Below are 27,080 nucleotides of genomic sequence, written 5' to 3'. Positions count from 1 at the left end.
GATTTCATGTATATAAAAAAGTACATTTCTAGCCCTTGAGATTGTGTAGAAAAAGCACAAAAATATAACCTGAGTGTAACCAAAGCAGTGATGCCTGCCTGAGTCTGCAGACAGCCTGAAACAATAGCCAAGAGGTATAAACTGCATCATTCATCTCAGGTGTTAATTGCATGACCTATTGCTCTGGGAGAGCATAACAGGTGCCAACATCATCCCAACAGAGGGGGTATGTGTGCGTGGCTTGAGGAGGAGAGTGCCCAGCCTCGCATCCACCCAAGCAGACACACTGGCTGCTGTGGTTAGTTCACAGGGGGTGAAGGAGGTCATCTGCTGTTCTCAAGAGGGGCACTGTGTCAACCGACTAAGTCGAGGGCAGTCTAGCCTAGTGGTTGGAGCAGGGAGCAGGCCTAGTGGCTAGGGTCAGACCCATAGTCTGTAGTCAGGGGCCAAAGGTAAGGGTCAAAGCAGAAGGCAGAAAACAGAGCCCAGGGTCAAGCCAGCGCCTATAGTCAGGAGCCAGAGCCAAGGGTCAAACCTGAGGTCGGGAAGTGGGCGTAAACAGGGTATCAGCCAAGCGAGGGGGGGGCTGAAGGCAGGGGTAGGACAGAGACAAGGCTGGGTGCAAGAGAGGAATCAGGTAACACAGCAGTAGGCATAATGGTGAATATAAGCATTGAGAAGCTAGCAAGCTGCTGCTGCTGCTGGCTTAAGAGCCAGCCTGCTGGCCTCTGCAGCCTGTCAGATTGCCTGGCTAATCAGGCAGCCTGCTGCAGGCCAGCTGGACTGATGAGGTTGTCTGGAGACTAGCCCTGCTGAGGCCCTCATTCCTGGCACACTGCTGCCTCTGCAGGATGCATAAAAGGCCCCCATCTCATTATCCAGCTTCTCTGGGATGGAGGAACGTGATGCGGCGGCATGGCTGTAAGGTTGGAGCCATGTGGGTCGTGTGGCTAGGGACCAGCATTGCTTTAATATAGCTCTGCTTATGAATTTAGAAACTAGGTAGCAGTTTGTGAGGTCTGTAGTGCCTGGTGATGGGTTCTTTAGTACTGGTGGGACTCTAGCGTGTTGGAGGGTGCCTGGTAGACTCTCCTCAAGAAAGGAGGTGATGACATTCTTTGCTAGCTGAGGTTCCAGTTCTCTGTGGTAGTTTACGATCCAAGAAGGAGAGCATCAGTCACAGGGCTTGCAATACTTACCCCTATCGCTGTAGTGGGAAAAATTTCTGTTTTGGCATTAATATCCACACGCCATCTTGAAATTCTGGCAACAACAACTAGGAATCCATCTTGGCTGCCCTTCTTCCCCCTCCTCAGGTATCGTTTCCCGCCCTTTCTACCGAAAAGATGGGAAACCAAGTGACATGTAATCTGCCCGGTAACAGCAGGGCATATAAAGGCTATAGGATGGGGTGGCCAATCTGAGTGGCAGAGTGCTGGACCACAGCAGTGTGTTCTTAGGTGTGTAGGCCAGAGCACCGTGCCTTAGGGTTGTGGGAGGGTTTAACACACTTGCACACAAGGGTGAGCTGCTAGCTGCCGCCCTCTCACCTGGATCTTACTTGCACTCATGACAACACAGGGAAGGAGGAAGAAGACTCACCAGCATCAAGCAGAGTTACCACCTACCTGTTGCCTGAGGTCTACTCCTCACCCTGCTGAATCACCTGGTCGGTTCCGGACCCTGCGATCTGCGTCATGAGGTTATGAGGTTCTAGACACAAACTGCAAGAAATGGTAGAGAACTTTTAAGTCCTCCATACCCCTTACCTGGGACACGTCTTGGGGAGGGAGTAAACCCTTTTTGGTCACAGTCAGTATAGTTATAGTGGCACCTTTACCTATTTACCTTGCCTATCTGTGTTGGGAGTCCTTTATAGCATACCCCATTTACTTACCTTGTTTCACCGTTGTTGGTCTAATAAACATACCTGTGTTTTACTTCTACACTCCCTTGTTGGTTTTTTTTTTGGGGCGATCTTAAATCCCGATGGTAGATGCCGGCAGGGAGATGAATCTCTTGACTGGTCTCTGGCCATCCTAAAACCAGTCAACATTGCACCAGTGCCTCTATGACTTTTCTCTGTATTCATGGGATGAATTCCTGGAAGAAGAATTCCTCAGACTGCTTTCAGTCTGTTTTTCTTGATGGCAGAGGAGAAATAGGATAATCTCTGTGACTATGGTAATGCCCTCTGTTTAGTGCTATCTTTGAGGAAGACTTGAAAGTGTCAGTTGTGAAGTATGTGGCCCCCTGGCATTTAAGTGGGTTATGCCAGTATCATGAACAGATATGCTTTAGATTTTGGACCCCAGATCTTCCATGGTCTCTGGCCTCCTCTCACCACTTCATGTTAGTGCTGGGATGAGGCTGCTTATACTGCTGTAGACTGTCATTCTGATGATGGCAGACTCCTGCCCATGAAGTGACAATGGAAAGAGTTTGGTCTATGAGAACTGTCTCCCTTGGACAGCAAGTTGCCTATCACCAGCAAGCAAACTAGCTAGACTCCTGTTTAAGAGACCATCTCTTCTCATTATTCTGTTTATGGGTTATTTATTTTTTGTATAGCACCAACAGTCTCCTAGGCACTTTACAAATAGATATGAAGCCATCAGTTTATGGGATTATTTTTTAACTGCATTGACTTTAACCTTTAAGTCTGCTAATGTGCTATGAGATTTCCTGGTTTATTTTCCAAGCATAAAAGAGTTTCATATTCTCCCATTGACTTCTGTTATGCTGCTTACTTTTTGTAGACTGGACCTTTTGGCATTTAGTTCCAAATTTTTAAAAAAGTGGAGGCTAACAATCATGCATATGTTTGTTTGCACCTTCCTCTTGAGAATCTGTGTGTGTGTGTGTGTGTGTGTGTGTGTGTGTGTGCAAGCCAGCCCATATCGAAAGGCCCTCGCCCCCAGCCTAAAGGGAGAAACTACCAGATCAGGATCTCAAGTGAATTAGGAGGGCAACAAATGATAAAACAGGGACAGAAGTGAGGTCGTAGGGTCAAAAGCAGGGAGCCAGAGGGCGACACCGAGCAGAGAACCCCAGACAGTGCCCACAGCTCCTTGAAGGCATCCAGGGAGCCAGTGGATGCAGCCCAGAAGAACTCTGCCTGCATACCTGAGCTAAGGGAGCAGCAGAAATAGGCCCTACAGTCTCAGAGCACTTCCCCGTCCAACATCCTCCTCCTGGTATGATGGATGGCCACCTTGGCCGGCGGCAGGAGGAGGTTGATGAGGAAGTTTCGTGACTTCATGCAAATATGAGGAGATGTGGGGAAAAGTGCAGCCAGAACCTGAGGAGAAGTTCCAGGGGGAGCTGGAAAAGGGGCTGCAACCTGGCGCACTCGATGTAAATGTGTATCAGGGTCTCCCTCACACCCCAGAAGGGGCAAGTGTTGGAGAGAGGAGTGAATCATGCCAGGTACACGTCCATGCTCATGGCTCCATGAAAGAGCTGCCAATTAATATTCCCAGCGGGCCGGGGGACCAGGGTGAAATATAGACTGGCCCACCGGGGCTCCTCATCCTCCACAGGAGGTAGAAGGTCCCACCACTTGGTGTTGGGGCAAGACATGAGGCTGAGGAAATGAAGAGTATGGAGCATGAGCATGTTAGTGTATGCTTTTGAAGCATGTGGGTCTCCTCCGCTGGAAGGTGCTATGGAAGTGCAGAGTGGTGTCTGAAGGCAAAGAAATTTAATTGAGAAGGATCAAAAGGTGATGAAACTGTAAAGCCAAGGAGAAAGGGAGGAGCTGCTGGAGAATAGCCAAAGCTGCCGAGAAGGCATTAGAGAAAGTTCGGCTAGGACAAAGAGAAGAGGAAAGGATAGGGCTGATGAAAAAGGGATAAGTGATTCCCCAAAAGGGAACATCCAAGGAGGTCTACGAACCCTGAGGAAGACTTAGCCTCCATGCCCCAGCAAACACAGCGACCCCTTACTTACCAGCAATGTCTTATGTGAGGGGAGCCAATGATAAGGCAAACCCTCCTTTCTATCCCAGTGGCCGCATGCTGGACCCCACTCCCCATCTCTGTCTTCAAGGGAGAGCATTGCTTCCCTATACCCCTTCATGGCAAACATCTTCAGGGAAGTGGGAGTCTACCTTTCTCCACTCTTGCTCCCTTTCAGCAATAGTGGGGAAAGGAAGGCACCGGCTCCCATAGCTGTTGGTACTCCACTGAACCCTACTGTAGATCAGAGTCTCAGGGTATCCAGACTCCAATACACTATGACTAGGATCCAGACCCTCAGCAATGCCTGTGGTTGGATGTAGTGGAGAGTGGCAGCTGCAGGGAGATGGTTGTGGTTGCCTCAAGATTGCTCGGCCCTGGTGGAAATTAGAAAAGGAGGGACCCTGCTTGAATTTACACTGCTAGAATAAGATCCCCGACACCAGCAGAGGTGCGAGAGAAGCAGAACTCAGCTCCACTACACACCATCCCCACCAGCCTTGCTTCTCCTCCCACTTATGCCAGGAGAGGGAAGGGGTTGCCAAAAGCCTCCAAATCTTTAGATGGCTTAAGTTCCTTCAGTGAGAACCCAAACTGACAGAAGTAACACAACCCTAACCACAGCTGCCTTATGGAAGAGGACAAAATAAAACATCCTTCCCAAACTGCCAGATTCCATGTTTCCCTGCTGTCAGCACATTCTACATTCTCTCTGTAGTTACAGCATCCCACAGCCTTCTGTTGCTAAGGCCCCTGCTAGAACACAAGTATACAAAATAATTGAGGAAGGGAGGAGTTTCTAGAGGATGAAAGCTGCTTTATTGAAGGGGTTTTTCATAAAGCCCGCCTTGTTTACTTCAGTTAAAAATCACACAAGAAGATACAGCTCCTGAGCCCTGGTGTTTAAGGTGGAGGTCAAAGTGAGGATGCCATGAAGTTTCTTAGCCACTTACTTAAGATTCAAGGTATGCTTGTTTTTAAACAGTAGTAGACAAAATGGTAACTGCACTCAAGTCACGTTCAAGCTTTCTGTTAACACTATCGGCTACCACACAATGTAATGGTTGCCAAAATACTTTCTTACCAGTAGGCCTTCCCAAATGGAAGTATATTAGATACAAAAACATTAAAAATTAGTGCTGAATGCCAAGAATAGAAAGATAGGTAAATAAGACAAAAAAGGTACAGATTAAGAAAATGAAAACAATAAAAGAAATGATAAACTTAACCCCATTCAGCATTACCTCTCCAGGTCTGACTTAAAAGCTATTTCCTTTTCCTTTAGTGCCCCCTACTGTCCGTTACTAGTACTGTATATCAATATTTACTCTTGAAAACATTCTGACAGTAAAATATCTTTTCAATTGCTATCGCCTTATAAGGTTAATCCGTTTCAAAATTCTCTGTCTCTCTATCTTACTTATATGACCCCATTACCATAGAAGTTGTGTGTTAATTTACAGACTGAATGGATAATCTATGCCTTATTTTTGTACAACCCCAAACCAAACAACCTTTCCTTTAATCTCCGTATTTTGTATCAGAGTTAGTGAGTATGCAGAAAGAAAAAACAACCATGATTCCTAGCCTTCTTCTGTAGGTTAGGGTGTAATTCCCATTGGCTGATTTACTTGCATCCTGTGGAGCCAGATTCTCAGATGATGTAAATTGGTGTAGGTCTTTGGTCCCTGTATTCTCAGAGCTACTCAGATGTGCTTGAGTTAATATGACACCTACTCTATAGGCAGAGGAATTCATGGAAAAGGTCTGAAGAGACTGATGAATATGGCCAGCCAAGACTTTCCATACTCAAAGGCTTTAATTCAAAGAAGTTGTGATGTGTAAGATTTTACTTTTCAACTAATGCTTCCTTGTAATAGGACTTGCCTAGATTGTTCCGCTGGGTTGTACTAAGGTATGAATTTTCAGTACCATTCAATAAATCCAGGAATAGAATTCAGCCCAATCATAAGCAACTTTTGGAAAGTTCTCTTGTTTGTCAGGTGTTCATGAGAACCTGTCCAAACAATGGCTAGTTTTCCCCTCCTTTTTTTTTTTTCTTTGCAGTGCTTTAAATTTGCCGTTGGGTGTATTGTGACTAGAGCACAGAACTAAGCATCATGAGAACTGGGTTCCCAGCTCTGCTATCAACTTTATGTGTGACTGTAAGCAAGACACTTATGGCTGATTCTAAGAGGTACTGAGTGCAACTTCCGTTGAAATAACTGGGAGGTGAGGATGCCCACAGCACCTCTGCAAATCAGGACATTTACATCTCTGTGTCTTCGATTTTTTATTTGTAAATATGTCCCTACCTCACATGGTGTTGTGAGGCTAAATTTATGAGGCTAAAATACATCAGTTATACAGCATATAGAGAATATGTTTTCCCATTGTCTGAATCCTAACTATCTTCTCCACCAGCTCCTTAAATTTACAAAAGGAAACTAATTTCTTGTGCAAAAACTTCAATATGTCATTGACTCACCTACGCTTATTCCCCAAAGTGCTTTTTAGCATCTGCATTCTTTACTGGGAGCAGGGCCTGTACTTTCTGAATTCCCTTTTTACTCCAATCTGGTCTTGTATTACCAGAGAGTGTAACACATCCACATTCCTTCAACACTAGCATAAGCAGTGGATCTCACTCTCTCATTTCTGAGCAGCTGAAAACAATTTCTCTCAACTAACATCAGGAAGGAAATAGGGTTGGCCTGTGCTAGCAGGCAACCTCATTCACCAGTTTGTTGTACTTAGGAAAGACAATAGGGTGCATAAAATATGACAATAGATTACATGAAAAGCAGCTTAATTTTCTTTCTTTTTTTCTCTCTTTCTGCATTAGAAGGGCTGAATGGCTCGGGGACATGGTTCTTTTCTCTAGGTTTTTTTCATCTGTAGGTTGCTAGTTTGAATCCAGTTTAAGCCAGTTTACTAACAACTGTTATTTTATTGCTATTTAGGAGCTTACATGAAATGGGTGATGGCTGCAGTCCAGTTCTTATTGGGCAAAAAGAGACTATTTAGCTTATCAGAAAGACCAAGGATTTTATGGGTGTGACGAATAAACTATATTCTCAGGAAGTCCGTGTGGAAAAGAGTTGAGGCACCTTGGCTGTGTGGCTGGTATAAGAAAGTTTGCAGAGCAAACACCCGTGCTGTACAGCATTGGTCAGTATAGAAAGAATTTCAGTCTTCAGGGCTGGCAATTTGGCCAGCATTATATTCACTTTATAATACAAAAATTAAAACTCCTCCGCTCATTTAGTACTACATTAAAGGAAAGTTTTTCTCAACTTGGTGCTGTACTTCCTCTTCTCACTAGCACCCTCTAGCGGTCCCAGTTATTATCTATATCAGTACCTAGCTTACATAAGCAAGACAATTCTGAGATTGTTTTAATGAGAAGATGAATGAGTAGATACATGATTAAGCATACAAAATAATGAATGGTATACAGAAGGAAGGTTTGGAATGTCTGTACACCCTTTCTTATAATACAAAAACAAGGGGGACATTCAGTAAAACTGAAAGGCAGCAATTTAAAACTGATAGAAAGAAATACTTGTGTATACAATGCACACTTAGTCTGTGGAACTCATTGCAACACATTAAAATTAAGGCCAAGTAAGATGCAAAAAAGGATTGTACATTTGTACATAGTAGAGGGAACTTCTAGTAAAGAGCAAAAAAAAAAAAAAAATCCAAACAAACAAAAACAAATCATATCAGGTTTTTCTAGAAGGAATATAAATCTCAAATCCTGTTTCAGGGCTAGGCCAACCACTAACTGAAGAGGTTACAATGAAACTTTCTCTATAGGAAGGTTATTCTATAATTGCCTGATGCAGGGTTTCTGGCACTTTCCTCTGAAGCAGGTGGTTCTATCCACAGTCAGAGACAGGATACTTGTTTGGATGATCCCCTGGTCTGATCTGGTTTGGCGATTGCTATGTTTCTGTGAATTAAAGTCTTGTTGATACTTCACTGTAAACGTTGAGAAGATATTCTATTCACATTTTAGAGACAAATTGTCTATTTTATTGTATGTGTTCTATATTTCTCTTCTTGTGTTTCTTATTGCTATATATATACACTTATTGCTTTTATTTACAAAAAGGATCATTTTTTTCCTGCTGATTATACCCTACCCAAAGTCAGAATGCTCTTTGTGACATCACATTTGGCTGCTGTGGGAATGATTATATCACAAACAGAAGGTTATAACTTCAGGAGAAGAATAAGCAGGAGGAGCGAATGGACTCTTAAGAAACTAAAAGATCCCCTTTTCATGCAAATTGCCTTAATAATAAAGTATAAAGGAAGGGGAAAAAAGAAAAGAAGCAATAAAAATACATCATGTCACACTATCCAATATTATTGTTCTGTTATAGAGGGTCAGAATCTGCCAATATTTATATTAGTAACTTTACCCACGGGGATCCTCAATTTACTGGAACAGTGCAAAGCAGCCTTAGTGTGGACCAGGATCTGGCCCTAAATGTGCTGAAGAAAGGAACTTCATATTATTTGTTTCTTATTATGCTGTTTTTAAATAGTGCCCCTAATTTGAGGGTTCTGTCACACTTTGTGAGGTAATTGCCACACTTGTAGCCTAGACAACTGTGGGTTGTATTGCCTTCCAGTGATGCTCTGGAATAATTAATCAGAGAGTGACACAGTGTATTTGCCTAGTGAGATGTGTCATATGGCACAGTGTGAGAGTGGAGTTGCCCTGGGAGTGGGGCAGACTCAAGGTCCTGAATAAAAGGTTACTTCTGACACACTGCCACTCAATCTCAGTGCCCTCACTTGCTCAGTGTCAGGGAAAGACAAAAGACTGACATGGTATTCAAAATTGGCAAGTTGAGGAGAGCTGCATCAGATGTTTGGCTATGTGTTGACCACTCAGTGGGAAACAGATTTTGAAAGTGAGTCTATAGGGTTTCCTCTTCTGCACTAAGTCAAATAATTCAAGTGATTCAAATGCTGGTAGATAAAGCAGACTGAACAAACATCCTGATACTATATATTTCCCATTCTCTTTCCTACCCAACTATGGAACTGGTAGAATGGCACAGTGTCTTTATTATAGATTGGATGAGTGCTAATGCAAACAAAGGCTTATGGGATAAGAACTGACTGTGCTCCATGCCTTCAGGAATTAATGACCAGAATGAATTAAAAAAAAACTGGGTTTTAATATTTTGTACTTCTGGGGCACCTTTCATAAAATCATAAAAGTGTAGGACCTCAAAAGGTCATCTAGTCCCCTGAACTAAAGACAGGACTAAGTAATAACTTGACAGGTGTTTGTCTAACCTGTTCTTAAAAACCTCCAGTGGTGGAGATTCCACAACCTCCCTTGGCAATTTGTTCCAGTGCTTAACCACCCTGACAGGAAGGTTTTCCTAATCACAGGACTCGAAGGGACCTTGAAAGGTCATCTAATTCAATCCCCTGCACTCATGGAAGGACTAAGTATTATCTAGACCATTCCTGACTGGTGTTTGTCTAACCTGCTCTTAAAAATCTCCAATGATGGAAATTCCACAACCTCCCTCAGCAATTTATTCCAGTGCTTAACCACCCTGACAGTTAGGAAGTTTTTCCTAATGTCCAACCTAAACCTCCCTTACTGCAATTTAAGCCCATTGCTTCTTGTCCTATCCTCAGTGGTTAAGAAAAACATTTTTCCCCCTCCTCCTTGTAACAGGCAACAGCCTTTTACATACTTGAAAACTGCTAACATGTCCTCCCCTCTCAGTCTTCTCTTTTCCAGACTAAACAAACGCAGTTTTTTCAAGGTTCCCTCATAGGTCATGTTTTCTAGACCTTTAATCATTTTTGTCTCTCTTCTCTGGACTCTCCCCAATTTGTCCACATCCCTCCTGAAATGTGGCGCCCAGAACTGGACACAATATTCCAGTTGAGGCCTAATCAGCGCGGAGTAGAGTGGAATAATTACTTTTCATGTCTTGCTTCCCTAATGTCTAACCTAAACCTCCCTTTCTGTAATATAAGCCCATTTCTTCTTGTCCTATCCTCAGAGGTTAATGAGAACAATTTTTCTCCCTTCTCCTTGTAACAACCGTTAATGTACTTGAAAACTGTTATTGTGTCCCATCTTGGGCTTCTCTTCTCCAAACTAAACAAACCCAATTTTGTTCAATCTTTCCTCATAGGTCTTGTTTTCTAGACCCTTAATCATTTTTGTTGATCTTCTCTGGATTTCTACAATTTGTCAACATTTTTCCTGAAATGTGGTGCCCAGAACTGGACACCTACTGTTGTCCAGTTGAAGCCTTATCTGTGCAAAGTAGAATGGAAGAATTATTTCTAGTGTCTTGCTTACAACACTCCTGCTAATACAGTGTTCTTCACTATTTTTGAAGTGTGGGCCACTTTGGCAAAAAACCTTCAACGTGAGAGCCACATCAACTACTAAATTAACACGTTGCTTACTACTCCGTAATGATGTAATGTTACAGAGCCACTTGTGTAACTAAAACAAAGTCTACTTGTGCAATAAAACCATACTCCTGTTATAAAATAATAACCAGGAAAATATATGGAATTAAAAAGGCACCTATGTGAGTAAACTTTTAAAGAGCATAATGATGCAAAACTTACTTTAAAAACTGGATGAGCGAAAGTGTGCCTGTTGCTCCTTGACTTTGTTCATGCAATATTTGTAATCTGTCATCGCAATCCTAGTAAGGCAGTCCAAATGTTCGTTGGCCAATTTGTTCCTCTGTTTTCTTTTCACCCCTCTGGCTGGGAATGAGGGGTTTGGGGTATGTGAGGGGGCTTAGGTTTGGGGCAGAGGGTTGGGCTGTGGGGGTGAGGGCTGTGGGCTGGGGCCAAGGATGAGGGATTCAGGGTGCAGGAGGGGGCTCAGGGCTGGGGCGGACGGTTGGGATGCAGTGGGAGAGCGAGGGCTCTGGCTGGGGGTGCGGGCTCTGTGGTGGGGCTGGGGATGAGTTTGGGGTGCAGGCAGGCTGCCCTGAGGCTGGAGCCAGAGAATAACTGGCTCTGTGGATGAGGGGAAAGCGGTGGACGTGTTGTTCCTTGACTTTAGCAAGTTCCTTGACTTTTTGACAAGAGTCTCCCACAGTATTCTTGCCAGCAAGTTAAAGAAGTATGGGCTGGATGAATGGACTATGAGGTGGATAGAAAGTTGGCTAGATTGTCGGACTCAACGGGTAGTGATCAATGGCTCCATGTCTAGCTGGCAGCCGGTATCAAGTGGAGTGCCCCAAGGGTCGGTCCTCGGGCCGGTTTTGTTCAATATCTTCATAAATGATCTGGAGGATGGTGTGGATTGCACCCTCAGCAAGTTTGCAGATGACACTAAACTGGGAGGAGAGGTAGATACGCTGGAGGGTAGGGATAGGATACAGAGGGACCTAGAAAAATTAGATGATTGTGCCAAAAGAAATCTGATGAGGTTCAACAAGGACAAGTGCAGATTCCTGCACTTAGGACGGAAGAACTCCATGCACCGCTACAGACTATGGACCGAATGGCTCGGCAGCAGTTCTGCAGAAAAGGACCTAGGGGTTACAGTGGACGAGAAGCTGGATATGAGCCAACAGTGTGCCCTTGTTGCCAAGAAGGCCAATGGCCTTTTTGGGATGTATAAGTAGGGGCATTGCCAGCAGATTGAGGGACGTGATTGTTCCCCTCTATTCAACATTGGTGAGGCCTCATCTGGAGTACTGTGTCCAGTTTTGAGCCCCACACTACAAGAACGATGTGGAAAAATTGGAGAGAGTCCAGCGGAGGGCAACAAAAATGATTAGGGGACTGGAACACATGAGTTATGAGGAGAGGCTGAGGGAACTGGGATTGTTTAGTCTGTGGAAGAGAAGAATGAGGGGGGATTTGATAGCTGCTTTCAACTACCTGAAAGGGGGTTCCAAAGAGGATGGATCTAGACTGTTCTCAGTGGTAACTGATGACAGGACAAGGAGTAATGGTCTCAAGTTGCAGTGGGGGAGGTTTAGGTTGGATATTAGGAAAAACTTTTTCACTAGGAGGGTGGTGAAACACTGGAATGCGTTACCTAGAGAGGTGGGGGACAGCAGAGCAGCAAACAGCAGGAGTTTGCCTGGGATCTGTGCTGGTGAGTATCTGGGTATCTGAGTGTGTGTTTGGTGAGAGGATCAGAGTGTTTGTAGTGAGGGCAGCTTGAAAGTTTGAGTGAGTGCTTGATTGGTTGGCTGAAAAGGGCGGGAGTTGGGAGTCTTTGTTACAGGTGAGCCTGGCTGTTTAAAAAAAGCCGGTGCCCCGCGAACCAACTGAGCAGCAGGGGGCAGCAGAGCAGCAAACAGCAGGAGTTTGCCTGGGAGTTCGCCTGGAGTGAGCCCACTGAGGCTTACACCCTAACGACTTCTCTGAGTAATTACTGCATCTCCTGAGGAAGCTCATAGTAGGAAGGTAATATGGATGGGGAGTGTTCAGCTGTTGTGACCTGCACTGGATGTGCCATGTTTGTCTTTCTTCCAGGGGACAGAAGCGACTTTGTCTGTACAAAGTGCAAGCTGGTCTCCACATTGGAAGAGAAGGTTCAAGGTCTGGAGCAACAGGTATTGACCCTGCATTGCATAAGAGAAACTGAAGATTTCCTGGACAGACGTCAGGATATGCTTCTACAGGCACAAGGTTCTGAAGATTCAGAGCAGGCTGCGCAGCGCGGACAGGAGGACGGTGAAGAAATCTGGCAACATGTGACCTCCAGAAGAAGAAGGGGGAACGTCCATGTACCAGCAACGCGGACACAGGTAAGTAACCATTTTCATGTTCTCTCCACAGGTACCATTGTGGGGAGTGGCCCAGATTATACGTCTGGGGGAAGGGAGCAGAAGGAGACTCCACCAGTTGAAAGGCATGAGATGCACTGTCTTAAGGTTGGGGGTTCCATGACCACCACTCCCAAGAGAAGGAGGCGGGTGGTGGTGGTCGGGGACTCTCTCCTCAGGTGGACTGAGTCATCTATCTGCCGCCCTGACCGGGAAAACAGAGAAGTCTGCTGCTTGCCAGGGGCTAAGATTTGCGATGTGACGGAGAGTCTGCCGAGACTCATCAAGCCCTCGGACCGCTACCCCTTCCTGCTTTTCCACGTGGGCACAAATGATACTGCCAAGAATGACCTTGAGCGGATCACTGCAGACTACGTGGCTCTGGGAAGGAGGATAAAGGAGTATGAGGCGCAAGTGGTCTTCTCGTCCATCCTCCCTGTGGAAGGAAAAGGCCAGGGTAGGGATCGTCGAATCGTGGAAGTCAATGAATGGCTACGCAGGTGGTGTCGGAGAGAAGGCTTTGGATTCTTTGACCATGGGATGGTGTTCCAAGAAGGAGGAGTGCTAGGCAGAAATGGGCTCCACTTAACGAAGAGAGGGAAGAGCATCTTCGCGAGCAGGCTGGCTAACCTAGTGAGGAGGGCTTTAAACTAGGTTCACCGGGGGAAGGAGACCAAAGCCCTGAGGTAAGTGGGGAAGAGGGATACCGGGAGGAAGCACGAGCAGGAGCGTGTGAGAGGGGAGGGCTCCTGCCTCATACTGAGAACAAGGGGTGATCAGCGGGTTATCTCAAGTGCCTATATACAAATGCACAAAGCCTGGGAAACAAGCAGGGAGAACTGGAGGTCCTGGCAAAGTCAGGGAATTATGATGTGATTGAAATAACGGAGACTTGGAGGGATAACTCGCATGACTGGAGTACTGTCATGGATGGGATAAACTGTTCAGGAAGGACAGGGAGCCCAGAAAAGGTGGGGGAGTTGCACTGTATGTAAGGGAGCAGTATGACTGCTCAGAGCTCAAGTATGAAACTGCAGAAAAACCTGAGAATCTCTGGATTAAGTTTAGAAGCCTGAGCAACAAGGGTGATGTCGTGGTGGGAGTCTGCTATAGACCACCGGACCAGGGGGATGAGGTGGATGAGGCTTTCTTCCGGCAAGTAGCAGAAGCTACTAGATCGCACGCCCTGGTTCTCATGAGCAACTTCAATCATCCTGATATCTGCTGGGAGAGCAATACGGCGGTGCACAGACAATCCAGGAAGTTTTTGGAAACTGTAGGGGACAATTTCCTGGTGCAAGTGCTGGAGGAACCAGCTAGGGGTGGAGCTCTTCTTGACCTGCTGCTCACAAACCGGGAAGAATTAGTAGGGGAAGCAAAAGTGGATGGGAACCTGGGAGGCAGTGACCATGAGATGGTCGAGTGCAGGATCCTGACACAAGGAAGAAAGGAAAGCAGAGAATACAGACCCTGGACTTCAGAAAAGCAGACTTTGACTCCCTCAGGGAACTGATGGGCAAGATCCCCTGGGAGAATAACATGAGGGGGAAAGGAGTCCAGGAGAGCTGGCTGTATTTGAAAGAATCCTTATTGAGGTTACAGGGACAAACCATCCCGATGTGTCGAAAGAATAGTAAATATGGCAGGCGACCAGCTTGGCTTAACAGTGAAATCCTTGCTGATCTTAAACACAAAAAAAGAGGCTTACAAGAAGTGGAAGATTGGACAAATGACCAGGGATGAGTATATAAATATTGCTCGGGCATGTAGGAATGGAATCAGGAAGGCTAAATCACACCTGGAGTTGCAGCTAGCAAGGGATGTTAAGAGTAACAAGAAGGGTTTCTTCAGGTATGTTGGCAATAAGAAGAAAACCAAGGAAAGTGTGGGCCCCTTACTAAATGTGGGAGGCAACCTAGTGACAGAGGATGTGGAAAAAGCTAATGTACTCAATGCTTTTTTTGCCTCTGTCTTCACGAGCAAGGTCAGCTCCCAGACTACTGCACTGGGCAGCACAGCATGGGGAGGAGGTGGCCAGCCCTCTGTGAAGGAAGAAGTGGTTCGGGACTATTTAGAAAAACTGGACATGCACAAGTCCATGGGGCCGGATGTGTTGCATCCGAGAGTGCTAAAGGAATTGGCGGATGTGATTGCAGAGCCATTGGCCATTATCTTTGAAAGCTCATGGCGATCGGGGGAAGTCCCGGAAGATTGGAAAAAGGCTAATGTAGTGCCCATCTTTAAAAAAGGGAAGAAGGATGATCCTGGGAACTACAGGCCAGTCAGCCTCACCTCAGTCCCCGGAAAAATCATGGAGCGTGTCCTCAAGGAATCAATTCTGAAGCACTTAGATGAGAGGAACAGTCAGCATGGATTCACCAAGGGAAAGTCATGCCTGACTAATCTAATTGCCTTCTATGATGAGATAACTGGCTCTGTGGATGAAGGGAAAGCAGTGGACATGTTATTCCTCGACTTTAGCAAAGCTTTTGACACGGTCTCCCATAGTATTCTTGTCAGCAAGTTAAAGAAGTATGGGCTGGATGGATGCACTACAAGGTGGGTAGAAAGTTGGCTAGATTGTTAGGCTCAACGGGTAGTGATCAATGGCTCCATGTCTAGCTGGTAGCCGGTATCTAGCGGAGTGCCCCAAGGGTCGGTCCTAGGGCTGGTTTTGTTCATTATCTTCATTAATGATCTGGAGGATGGTGTGGATTGCACCCTCAGCAAGTCTGCGAATGGCACTAAACTGGGAGGAGTGGTAGATACGCTGGAGGGCAGGGATAGGATACAGAGGGCCCTAGACAAATTGGAGGATTGGGCCAAAAGAAATCTGATGAGGTTCAACAAGGACAAGTGCAGAGTTCTGCACTTAGGACGGAAGAATCCAATGCACCGCTACAGACTAGGGACCGAATGGCTAGGCAGCAGTTCTGCAGAGAAGGACCTAGGGGTTACAGTGGACGGAGAAGCTGGATATGAGTCAACAGTGTGCCCTTGTTGCCAAGAAGGCCAATGGCATTTTGGGGTGTATAAGTAGGGGCATTGCCAGCAGATCGAGGGACGTGATCGTTCCCCTCTATTCGACATTGGTGAGGCCTCATCTGGAGTACTGTGTCCAGTTTTGGGCCCCACACTACAAGAACGATGTGGATAAATTGGAGAGAGTCCAGCGAAGGGCAACAAAAATGATTAGGGGACTGGAACACATGACTTATGAGGAGAGGCTGAGGGAACTGGGATTGTTTAGTCTATGGAAGAGAAGAATGAGGGGGGATTTGATAGCTGCTTTTAACTACCTGAAAGGTGGATCCAAAGAGGATGGATCTAGAATATTCTCAGTGATAGCAGATGACAGGACAAGGAGTAATGGTCTCAAGTTGCAGTGGGGGAGGTTTAGGTTGGATATTAGGAAAAACTTTTTCACTAGGAGGGTGGTGAAACACTGGAATGCATTACCTAGGGTGGTGGTGGAATCCCCTTCCTTAGATATTTTTAAGGTCAGGCTTGACAAAGCCCTGGCTGGGATGATTTAGTTGGGGATTGGTCCTGCTTTGAGCAGGGGGTTGGACTAGATGACCTCCTGAGGTCCTTTCCAACCCTGATATTCTATGATTCTATGACTCCCCCCAGCCCTCTCCCTGCTGGAAGCAGCTAGCTCTGGGGAAGGGGCTTCTCTCTCCCTGCCAGCAGCAGCACGGCACTCTGAGGAAAGGGGCCCCTCTCTCCCCTCTGGCAGCAGGGAGCTCCAGGGCTGGGGAACAGGCCCATAGCAGCCCTGCAAACTCCAATTTGCTCCCCTCCCCAGTTCCTCCTCTGCTCCTCTCCAGATCCCTGCTGTGTGGCCCTTTAGAGCTGCTGTGCAGCTATTTATAGCCTGCTACACAGCCACACAGCTTAGAAGGAACTTAGCGAGCTGCACTTAGGGTCGATCGGAGCGGCCATTGGCTCGCTGGCCTTGCAATGAAGAACACTGTGCTAATACATCCCAGAATGATGTTCGGTTTTTTTGCAACAGTGTTACACTGTTGATTCACATTTAGCTTGAGATCTACTATGACCCCCAGATCCCTTTCCGCAGTACTCCTTCCCAGACAGTCATTTCCCATTTTGTATGTGTGCAACTGATTTTTCCTTCCTAAATGGTGTACTTTGCATTTGTCCTTATTGAATTTCATCCTATTTACTTCAGACCATTACTCCAGTTTGTCCAGACCATTTTGAATTTTAATCTTATCCTCCAAAGCACATCCAACCCCTCACAGCTGGTATAATCCCCAACCTTGGTAAATGTACTCTCTATGCCATTATCTAAATCAGTGGTTTTCAATCAGGGGTATGTGAACCCCGGGGGGCACACAGAGGTCCTCCCAGGGGTACATCAGCTCAGCTAGATATTTGCCTAGTTTTACAACAGGCTACATTAAAAGCACTAGCTTTTTAAAAATTTCATATAGATGACTTGTTCATACTGCTCTATACACTGAAATGTAGTACAACATTTATAGTCCACATTTCAAAATATTCCAGTAATTTGGAGTATTTAACTTTTATTATTTATTGTTTGTACTATGGTGGCATCTAGAGCCTCCTGAGATCAGACCCCCATTGTACTAGCTGCTATACAGATATACATAGTTAGAGATACTTGCTACTCCATAGAGTTTACAATCTGAAATGGCAAGGCAAAACATGAGAGAAAAGAAGCATTATCATTCCAGTTTTACAAATGGGAAACTGAGGCACAGAAACATTAAATGACCTGCTTAAAGTTAGATAGCACACCTGTGGCAGAACTAGGACTCAAACCCCAATCTTCGGAATCCCACTCTAGTGCCTTAACCATAAGACCATCATTTCTCTTTCGTAGCCCATAACTTGAGACACCTGGATCCTGATTTTGCAGAGGTGTGAACAGGCAGCTCCTATTGACTTAAGTTGGAGTTGTGGTTGCCCAGCACTTCTAAAAATCAAGAGCAGGGTGTCTAAAGTTGATCATTCTAAAATGGAGACATCCAAAATCTGCAGCCACTTTTGAAAATTTGGGTCCCAAGCACCCAAACAGACAATCAGTGGCCAAGACTGAACTAGATCTCAGGATTTCCTGAATTTCTTACCATGTGCACATTCCTTCATACCACACTGACTCTTATTAATCAGACTGGTCAGGAGCTGAATGCTGGCACCTATTTGGTAAAAGTATGAACTCAGTATATTGGCAATTTTTTGACTACTTCACTGGAACAAAAAATAGACAATCAAAGATCGAAGGGCAATTTGGAAATAGACACAGAGGTATGATAAAGTGATGCAGTAAGAATGAATTATTTTAGAGCCCATTTGGAGCACTTTACATTGCTTTTACTTTGTCACCTTAAATGTTTAGGCTCCCCAGAGTTCAGTAAATGGACTGCCATACATTGGAAAATATCTCATGAGTGCTAGGTACTATATTTAGTTTAATATTATTTATTCTGTTAGTTCTTGTGCATGATCAATACAAATAGCAAGATAATTTAATTGGCTCTTATAATTCTGTGAGGTTTGATGGTCAGGAGCAGGACCAAAAACACCCATGGTCTAATTTTATCTCTGGTAGTGCCTCCATCCATGACCTTGGATAAGTCTCTTAACCTTCATCTCTCATTTTCCACTTCTGTAAAAGAGATAATAATTCCTATCTATCTCACAGAGGTATTGTGAAGATTAACTAGTTAATATATGTAAAGCACTATATAAATGCTACATACTATATTAAGATCCTAAGGACTAGCCCTTAAAATGTGCCACTTTATCAATCAACATGTCCATATTTTTCTGTAGTAATTTGTGTAATTGACTATAGATAGTGAATATTTTTTAAAATCCCTGTAACCCTTGGAGAACTACACATATCTCTGGAAAAAGAAAAGGAGTAGTTGTGGCACCTTAGCAACTAACCAATTAATTTGAGCATAAGCTTTTGTGAGCTACAGCTCACTTCATCGGATGCATACTGTGGAAAGTACAGAAGACGTTTTTATACACACAAACCATGAAAAAATGGGTGATTATCACTACAGAAGGTTTTCTCTCCCCCCACCCCACTCTCCTGTTGGTAATAGCTTATCTAAAGTGATCACTCTCCTTACAATGTGTATGATAATCAAGGTGGGCCATTTCCAGCACAAATCCAGGTTTCCCCCCCCCAAAACACACACAGAAACCCACTCTCCTGTTGGTAATAGCTTATCTAAAGTGATGACTCTCCTTACAATGTGTATAATAAGCTGTAGCTCAGGAAAGCTTATGCTCAAATAAATTGGTTAGTCTCTAAGGTGCCACAAGTACTCCTTTTCTTTTTGCAAATACAGACTAACACGGCTGTTACTCTGAAACATATCTCTGGCTGTAACAAAGGGAACCCACATGATAAAAGTGTGCTAAGAAGGGTATGTGTGCATATACTTAGTAGGCTATGAGAATTTTAGTGACTACAGAAAATGTTCCTATTAATACGTTAAATAGTTCATATGATTAGTAACAGCTAGATGGCAAATTATTTTACATTCATGCTATGCTCTTAGGGACACCTGGTAGGGGTGTTGAGGATAAATTATTTGTACTACACTTGGAAAATGTAAAACACTACATTATAAATACCAAGTACGAGATAATTAGTACCTAATGGTGTATATGTAACTCAAACCTGATAAAATTATTGGGACCTGTTAGTCAGTGGCACAGAGAGAGGATTTAAGTTTAAATACCAGAGGTAGTAGAGCAAGTGCTAGAAACTGGTGCTTTCAGGAGTCATGGGTTCTGGGTTCTAGTCCCACTGCCTGTGTGTAGCTAGTGCTAGGAAGCAAATGATGCAATGACAGATGCACTATGGATCCAAATGTGAAGAGTGTGGGGCAGCAGCATGCCAAACTACAGAGACTCCTGGGGGCTATAGAGGGTATAGTGGTGTGTCTGGAAGGGGCTATAGGAAGGAGACAGAGGGGGTCTGAGGGCCATTTGGGGTGGTTGTGAGTGGATACTTAGGTGAAACTGGAAGGAAGGGGGGCAGTGAGGTGGTGATTGGGGGTGGGTTATGGGCAGTGGTGGGTTATGGGCAGTGGTGGAGGGGAAGAGTGGCTGTGGTGGGAGGTAATTGAGGGGGTGGACTGTGGGGAGGTGTAGGAGCTGTAGGTGAAGATGAGACACTGAAAATGGCAGCTTTGGTCTGCTGTGGGTACCAGAAGGGGCTGGAGGGGTGTGTGTGTGGGGATGATGGTGAGGGGGCCTATGGGCAGTCTGACTGGTGGTTGGTGAGGTTTGGGGGATCTCAGGGGTGGTGGTGGAGGAACTCTGGGCGGTGATGGGCTGGAGAGTTATGGGGGGGTGCAGGAGGTTGGGGGGCTCTGGGCGGTGACAGGCTGAAGCACTGTGGGGGAGCTGTAGGGGGGCTCTGGGCAGTGGGGTGGTGGGGCTCTGGGCAGTGACGGGCTAAAGAGTTGTGGGTGGTATTGGGAAGGTTGGGGGGCTCGGGGCGGTGATGGGCTGGAGCGCTATGGGGGAGCTGTAGGGGGGCTCTGGGCAGTGACAGGCTGAAGAGTTCTGGGTGGTATTGGAGAGGTTGGGGGGCTGGGAGCGGTGACGGGCTGGAGCGCTATGGGGGAGCTGTAGGGGGGCTCTGGGCAGTGGGGTGTGGGGGGCTATGGGCGATGACGGGCTGAGGAGTTGTGGGTGGTATTGGGGAGGTTGAGGGGGCTTGGGGCAGTGACGGGCTGGAGCCCTATGGGGGAGCTGTAGGGGGGCTCTGGGCAGTGGGGTGTGGGGGGCTATGGGCGATGACGGGCTGAGGAGTTGTGGGTGGTATTGGGGAGGTTGGAGGGCTCGGGGTGGGGATGGGCTGGAGCACTATGGGGGAGCTGTAGGGGGGCTCTGGGCAGTGGGGTGTGGAGGGGCTCTGGGCAATGACGGGCTGAAGAGTTGTGGGTGGATTGGGGAGGTTGGGGGGCTCGGGGCGGTGACAGGCTGGAGCACTATGGGGGAGCTGTAGGAGGGCTCTGGGCAGTGGGGTGTGGAGGGGTTCTGGGCGGTGACGGGCTGAAGAGTTGTGGGAGGCATTAGGGAGGTTGGGGGCTTGGAGCGGAGACAGGCTGGAGCAAAAGGGGGAGCTGTGGGGGGCTCTGGGCAGTGAGCTGTAGCAGGGCTCTGGGCAGTGATGGGCTGAAGAGTTGTGGGTGGTATTGGGGAGGTTGGGGTGCTCGGGGCGGTGACGGGCTGGAGCGCTATGGGGGAGCTGTAGGGGGGCTGTGGGCAGTGGGGGGCTCTGGGCAGTGATAGGCTGAAGAGTTGGTTGTGGTATTGGGGAGGTTGGGGGCATCGGGGCGGTGACGGGCTGGAACCCTATGGGGGAGCTGTAGGAGGGCTCTGGGCAGTGGGGGGTTGGGGGGGCTCTGGGAGGTGATGGGCTGAGGAGTTGTGGGTGGTATTGGGGAGGTTGAGGGGGCTTGGAGCGGTGACGGGCTGGAGCCCTATGGGGGAGCTGTGGGGGGGCTCTGGGCGGGGGGGGTAGGAGGGGCTCTGGGAGGTGATGGGCTGAAGAGTTGTGGGTGGTATTGGGGAGGTTGGGGGGCTCGGGGCGGTGACGGGCTGGAGCGCTATGGGGGAGCTGTAGTGGGGCTCTGGGCAGTGGGGAGTTGGGGGGGCTCTGGGAGGTGACGGGCTGAAGAGTTGTGGGTGGTATTGGGGAGGTTGGGGGGCTCGGGGCGGTGACGGGCTGGAGCGCTATGGGGGAGCTGTAGGAGGGCTCTGGGCAGTGGGGTATGGGGATGCTCTGGGCAGTGACGGGCTGAGGAGTTGTGGGTGGTATTGGGGAGGTTGAGGGGGCTTGGAGCGGTGACGGGCTGGAGCCCTATGGGGGAGCTGTGGGGGGGCTCTGGGCAGGGGGGGTAGGAGGGGCTCTGGGAGGTGATGGGCTGAAGAGTTGTGGGTGGTATTGGGGAGGTTGGGGGGCTCGGGGCGGTGATGGGCTGGAGCGCTATGGGGGAGCTGTAGTGGGGCTCTGGGCAGTGGGGAGTTGGGGGGGCTCTGGGAGGTGACGGGCTGAAGAGTTGTGGGTGGTATTGGGGAGGTTGGGGGGCTCGGGGCGGTGACGGGCTGGAGCGCTATGGGGGAGCTGTAGTGGGGCTCTGGGCAGTGGGGAGTTGGGGGGGCTCTGGGAGGTGACGGGCTGAAGAGTTGTGGGTGGTATTGGGGAGGTTGGGGGGCTCGGGGCGGTGACGGGCTGGAGCGCTATGGGGGAGCTGTAGGAGGGCTCTGGGCAGTGGGGTATGGGGATGCTCTGGGCAGTGACGGGCTGAGGAGTTGTGGGTGGTATTGGGGAGGTTGCGGGGCTCGGGGCGGTGACGGGCTGGAGCGCTATGGGGGAGCTGTGGGGGGCTCTGGGCAGTGGGGTGTGGGGGTGCTCTGGGCAGTGACGGGCTGAGGAGTTGTGGGTGGTATTGGGGAGGTTGAGGGGGCTCGGGGCGGTGACGGGCTGGAGCGCTATGGGGGAGCTGTGGGGGGCTCTGGGCAGTGGGGTGTGGGGGGGGCTCTGGGAAGTGATGGGCTGAGGAGTTGTGGGTGGTATTGGGGACGTTGGGGGGCTTGGGGCGGTGACGGGCTGGAGCGCTATGGGGGAGCTGTAGGAGGGCTCTGGGCAGTGGGGGGTGAGGGGGCTCTGGGCAGTGACGGGCTGAGGAGTTGTGGGTGGTATTGGGGAGGTTGAGGGGGCTCGGGGCGGTGACGGGCTGGAGCGCTATGGGGAAGCTGTGGGGGGCTCTGGGCAGTGGCGATTGGGGGGCTCTGGGCAGTGACGGGCTGAGGAGTTGTGGGTGGTATTGGGGAGGTTGAGGGGGCTTGGAGCGGTGACGGGCTGGAGCCCTATGGGGGAGCTGTGGGGGGCTCTGGGCAGTGGGGGGTGAGGGGGCTCTGGGCAGTGAGGGGCTGAGGAGTTGTGGGTGGTATTGGGGAGGTTGAGGGGGCTCGGGGCGGTGACGGGCTGGAGCGCTATGGGGAAGCTGTGGGGGGCTCTGGGCAGTGGCGATTGGGGGGCTCTGGGCAGTGACGGGCTGAAGAGTTGTGGGTGGTATTGGGGAGGTTGAGGGGTCTCGGGGTGGTGATGGGCTGGAGCGCTATGGGGGAGCTGTAGGGGGGCTCTGGGCAGTGACGGGCTGAAGAGTTGTGGGTGGTATTGGGGAGGTTGAGGGGGCTTGGGGCTGTGACGGGCTGGAGCGCTATGGGGGAGCTGTGGGGGGCTCTGGGCAGTGGGGATTGGGGGGCTCTGGGCAGTGACGGGCTGAAGAGTTGTGGGTGGTATTGGGGAGGTTGCGGGGCTCGGGGCGGTGACGGTTGTGCAGCGCGAGGAGCCGGTGCTTGGGGAGAGAGTGACGGAAGGCTGTGGGCGGTGACTGTAGGCGGAGGTACCTGGGGGGAGGGGGGCGAGTATCTGGCGAGCTCTCGCGAGAGGAGTGGGGCCCGGGCTCTAGGAGTGTTGGGCTCCTCCCCCAGCCGGCCCGGGCGAGGCCTGCCCCGTGCGCTGACCGGTGCAGCGGCCGGAGAGGGGTCGGACGCTCAGCGGCGCCCGGCCCGGGGAGGTGGAGGAGACGGTTGCGGCGGCAGCGCGCGAGGCGAGCTAGCGCGAGAGGCGGCGCGCGGGCAGAGCCCCGGCTCCCGCGGGGCACCATGCCGGGCGGGCGGGTGTGCGCCGTGTGCGGCGGCTCGGAGATCGAGGTGGACGCGGCGCGGGGGGACGCGGTGTGTACGGGCTGCGGCTCGGTGCTCGAGGACAACATCATCGTCTCCGAGGTGCAGTTCGTGGAGAACAGCGGCGGCGGCTCCTCGGCCGTGGGGCAGTTCGTGTCCTTGGACGGTGAGCGTGGGAAGGGGGGCGGTGTGTGTGTGTGTGGGGGGGGGTCAGGCGAGGCGCCCCACGTCTCTCTATGGCCGGGCGCTCCAGGGTTTCTCTGCTGGTCCCGGCTGGGGGCCGCGCAGGGACGGGCAATGTTTTCCGTAAAGTGGTGGGGCAGCCCTCCCCATTCACTCCCACCGGCCTGGGGGTGTCGTCCAGCACGGCTTCCCCCGCCTCAACACATTGCTGTCGGGACAGCATGCAGGGGAGCGCTGGTTGTCTGGCACAACAGGCATCTGACATAGGTTTTTGACAGGTGAACAGGTCAGTAATTTAGGTTTCAGAGGAGCAGCCGTGTTAGTCTGTATTCGCAAAAAGAAAAGGAGGACTTGTGGCACCTTAGAGACAAACCAATTTATTTGAGCATAAGATTTTGTGAGCTATAGCTCACTTAGTAATTGTGTCTGAATTCTCCAAGTGACACCACCCCACAGTGGTCTAAATCGTCGGATGCCATCGTTGGCGTCTGGTTTGTATTGGGTGAGAAATTGATTCCTCTGTTTTGTGCTGTTACTTTCAAGAGTAAAACTTGGGCTGGGGAACTCTTGAGCAGATGGAGAGAAGTGAATATCTCTCTTCTCCAGTCTTTGTTTTCCAGCCGTCTGTTGGTATGACTGAAGGATGACTTTCAAATATTTTATCAAGCAGTGATGCAAACAAAGATACCGATCCTGCAGTTGGAGCCGTGTGGGCAGACCCCTGCGTCCGTACAGATTCAGATGCAGGATTTGGGGGTCTAAGGGCTAGATCAGTGGCTCTCAAACTTTTTTACTGCTGACCCCTTTCACGTAGCAAGCCTCTGAGTGTGACACCCCTCCCATTATAAATTAAAAACACTTTTAAATATTTTTAACACCATTATAAATGCTGGAAGCAAAGCAGGGTTTGGGATGGAGGTTGACAGCTCACGACCCCCAGTTTGAGAATACCTGGGCTAGATGCACGAAAGGACATACGAACCTAACTGAGACTTCAAGTGCCACTGAGCTTCTCAAAACCCCAGCTCAACTGCCACCTAACTCTGTAGCTTCCTACATTTCCTCTTTTAAAGTTTCATAGGTGCCTAGGGGTTTGTCTTCACTACAACTGTTAGCTTACGTTTGAAGGTCAGATGATGCAGATAACTTGAGCTAACTATGCTGTGAAGATGCACCCAAAGTTTCCAAAAGTGAGCGTGCACACAGCCCTCAGTTTAAGCATCTGTCCGATTGGCATTCTCAGAGCATTCCTACACCCACACAAAATGGAAGGAGGGGTGTGTCCTCCCCTTTACATTTTTAGACCATTAGTTAAGGGCAGTCACCCAGGATGAGAGAGAGTTTAGTCCCCCTGCCTGATGTGGAGAAGGGATTTGAACTTGGATCTCCCCTGTCCCAGGAGATTGCCCTAACCACTGGACCATAGAGTCATTCTCATTCTGTCTCAGTGAATATTTAAACAGAATGGTGCAGCTTGGGTAGGAGAGATTGAGAGACCTGTCCCAGAATACCCCATAGCCCAATGGTTAAGGCAGTCTCCTGGAAGAGCCAGGTTCATATCGCTGCTCCACATGAGGGAGAGGGGAGAATTGAACCTAGGCCTCCCACATCCTAGGTAAGTGCCCTAACCCATGGGCTAATAGTAGCACCTAATTCCAGGAGAGCATTCACAACTGTGCATCCTGAGTGGAGGGAAGTGGTTCCCTCCAGCCCGGACTTAGTCACCTAAGTACCTTTTGAGGAGCCCGGCTTAGGCCAACCTGTATTCATGGCATTTCGTACTGGCTAGCCTTAGCGCCTACCCGCTTAGTTTGCTGGTTTTGATGGATTACATTCTTAAGTGCCTAATTCCCCATATGCGTTTTATAAGGAGTTTAGGCACCTAACTTAGGGCTGTGGATTCCACTGAGTGGCAAGGGTACCTAAAAATTGGGTGTTGCAACACTGAGTGTTTCAATGCCTAAGGCCTTTTGTGGATTTAGCCCTAAGTGCCTGTGTTACTGTTAGCCAGTCCATTCTCTACACACTTAATGTCCCATTTACAGTATAAAAAACAAGTCTAACAAGCACTGTAAAGTGTTTGTGGCCCACCTGGCCATGTTATAACATAGTTTGGTATGGATTGGTGTTATAACTAAATTTTATTAAAAAAGTGATTTAGGTCAGGCAAGTAGGCCCTGTCTATGTTAGATGGAAAGGCATTGGCTGCAAACTTGAGTGGAACACCCTGTCTGCGTGCAGTACTTTCCCAGCATGACCCCATGATGATTGGCTCTAGCACTTGGGATGAAATCTTTTGTGCCACTCTAGCTGAACTGGTGCAACTTATTATGGTTTCTCCCTATTTTATTATTATTTACTTTTATTACCATAGCACCTAGGAACCCCAGTCATGGGCCAGGACCTCCAGTGTGCTTGGCGTTGTACAAACACAGCAAGTCCCTGCCCCAAAGAGGCTTACTTTGTATACTTACAGTCTAAGTATAAGACGGTTGGAAACAGAGAGATGGGACTACAAAGAAACAGTGAGACAATATTGGTCAGCATGTTACTGTTTTCTTTCCCCTTTTATCAGGTTTGAGAGCAGTAGAGGCCTTTCCTTCGTCTTAGGTCTGCTGAGAACGTTTCCCACCCCCTGTTCTTTCAGGGCTAAGCGTAGTTGAGACATTTGCTGTGCTGGTCTCAACTCTAAAGGAGAAACACGGTAGAAGAACATAATATTACTTAAATTGCTGATGTTTGCACGTTTTTCAAGGAACTGTCTCACGGCAGTTTCCAGACACCTGAAAGAAGAAAATCAGATATATGATTTCATTCTAATGTCAGCAAAATGTCAAAAACATTAACTAGACAAAGCTGCCTGCTTACCCCCCAAATAAATGGTAAATCTCAGAGACTGTGATGCTCTATCGCTGGTTGCTTCTTGCCCTCCTGCTCTCCCTCCTTGGGATGGCTGGAAATAGCCTTGTAGGAACAACTGCATGTGTCATGTTGGGAGATGAGTGGTGGACTGTCTGGATCTGATAGTCTTACAGGGAAGAACTGGTTACTGTCTAGATCCTTTTTCTGGTGATTCTGGTCTCAGGATCTGATGGGAAGGATTTACATCACCCCAGCTGAAAATTGGGGCTCAGGGCTGCAATCCCCACTTGTCCCAACTCTCCTGGAAGTCAGTGTAACTTTGACTTGAGTTCTGACTATAGAGCCAGAACCATAAAAGATTAAAAGAATAAATAAAGAATTGAATAAAATTGTACTACATTAGTGAGCACATGGCTTGCTTCCCCCAGCCACATACGTCAAGATGACCGTGTCTTTGTTCTTACATCACTGTAGTATCAGAGGCCTCCCATGACTGAACATGGCAACTATTTCTTCCTTCCCAACCAGCAAGACACAGGCTAGGCCTTAATTTTTT

General features: G+C 48.4%; 2 protein-coding genes across 7 annotated transcripts in view; both read left to right on the top strand.

The window, feature by feature from the left end:
* ZBTB1 (zinc finger and BTB domain containing 1) overlaps positions 1–27,080 on the top strand; it is a 300,777-nt gene that overhangs the window by 94,119 nt on the left and 179,578 nt on the right. The window lies entirely within an intron of this gene.
* Positions 23,299–27,080, top strand: part of BRF1 (BRF1 general transcription factor IIIB subunit) — a 230,619-nt gene continuing 226,837 nt past the window's right edge. For all 6 annotated transcript variants that reach the window (XR_013346443.1, XM_077819492.1, XM_077819489.1 and 3 more), the window contains exon 1: positions 23,299–23,645. Coding sequence is in view for 5 of the 6 variants with exons in the window: in XM_077819492.1 (XP_077675618.1) it covers positions 23,459–23,645 (187 nt within the window). In the remaining variant the exon portion in view is untranslated. The remainder of the gene's footprint in view (positions 23,646–27,080) is intronic.

Source organism: Eretmochelys imbricata, chromosome 6 (assembly GCF_965152235.1).
Source record: "Eretmochelys imbricata isolate rEreImb1 chromosome 6, rEreImb1.hap1, whole genome shotgun sequence".
Taxonomy (NCBI): Eukaryota; Metazoa; Chordata; order Testudines; family Cheloniidae; genus Eretmochelys; species Eretmochelys imbricata.
This window is presented reverse-complemented; position numbering and strand designations above follow the sequence as displayed.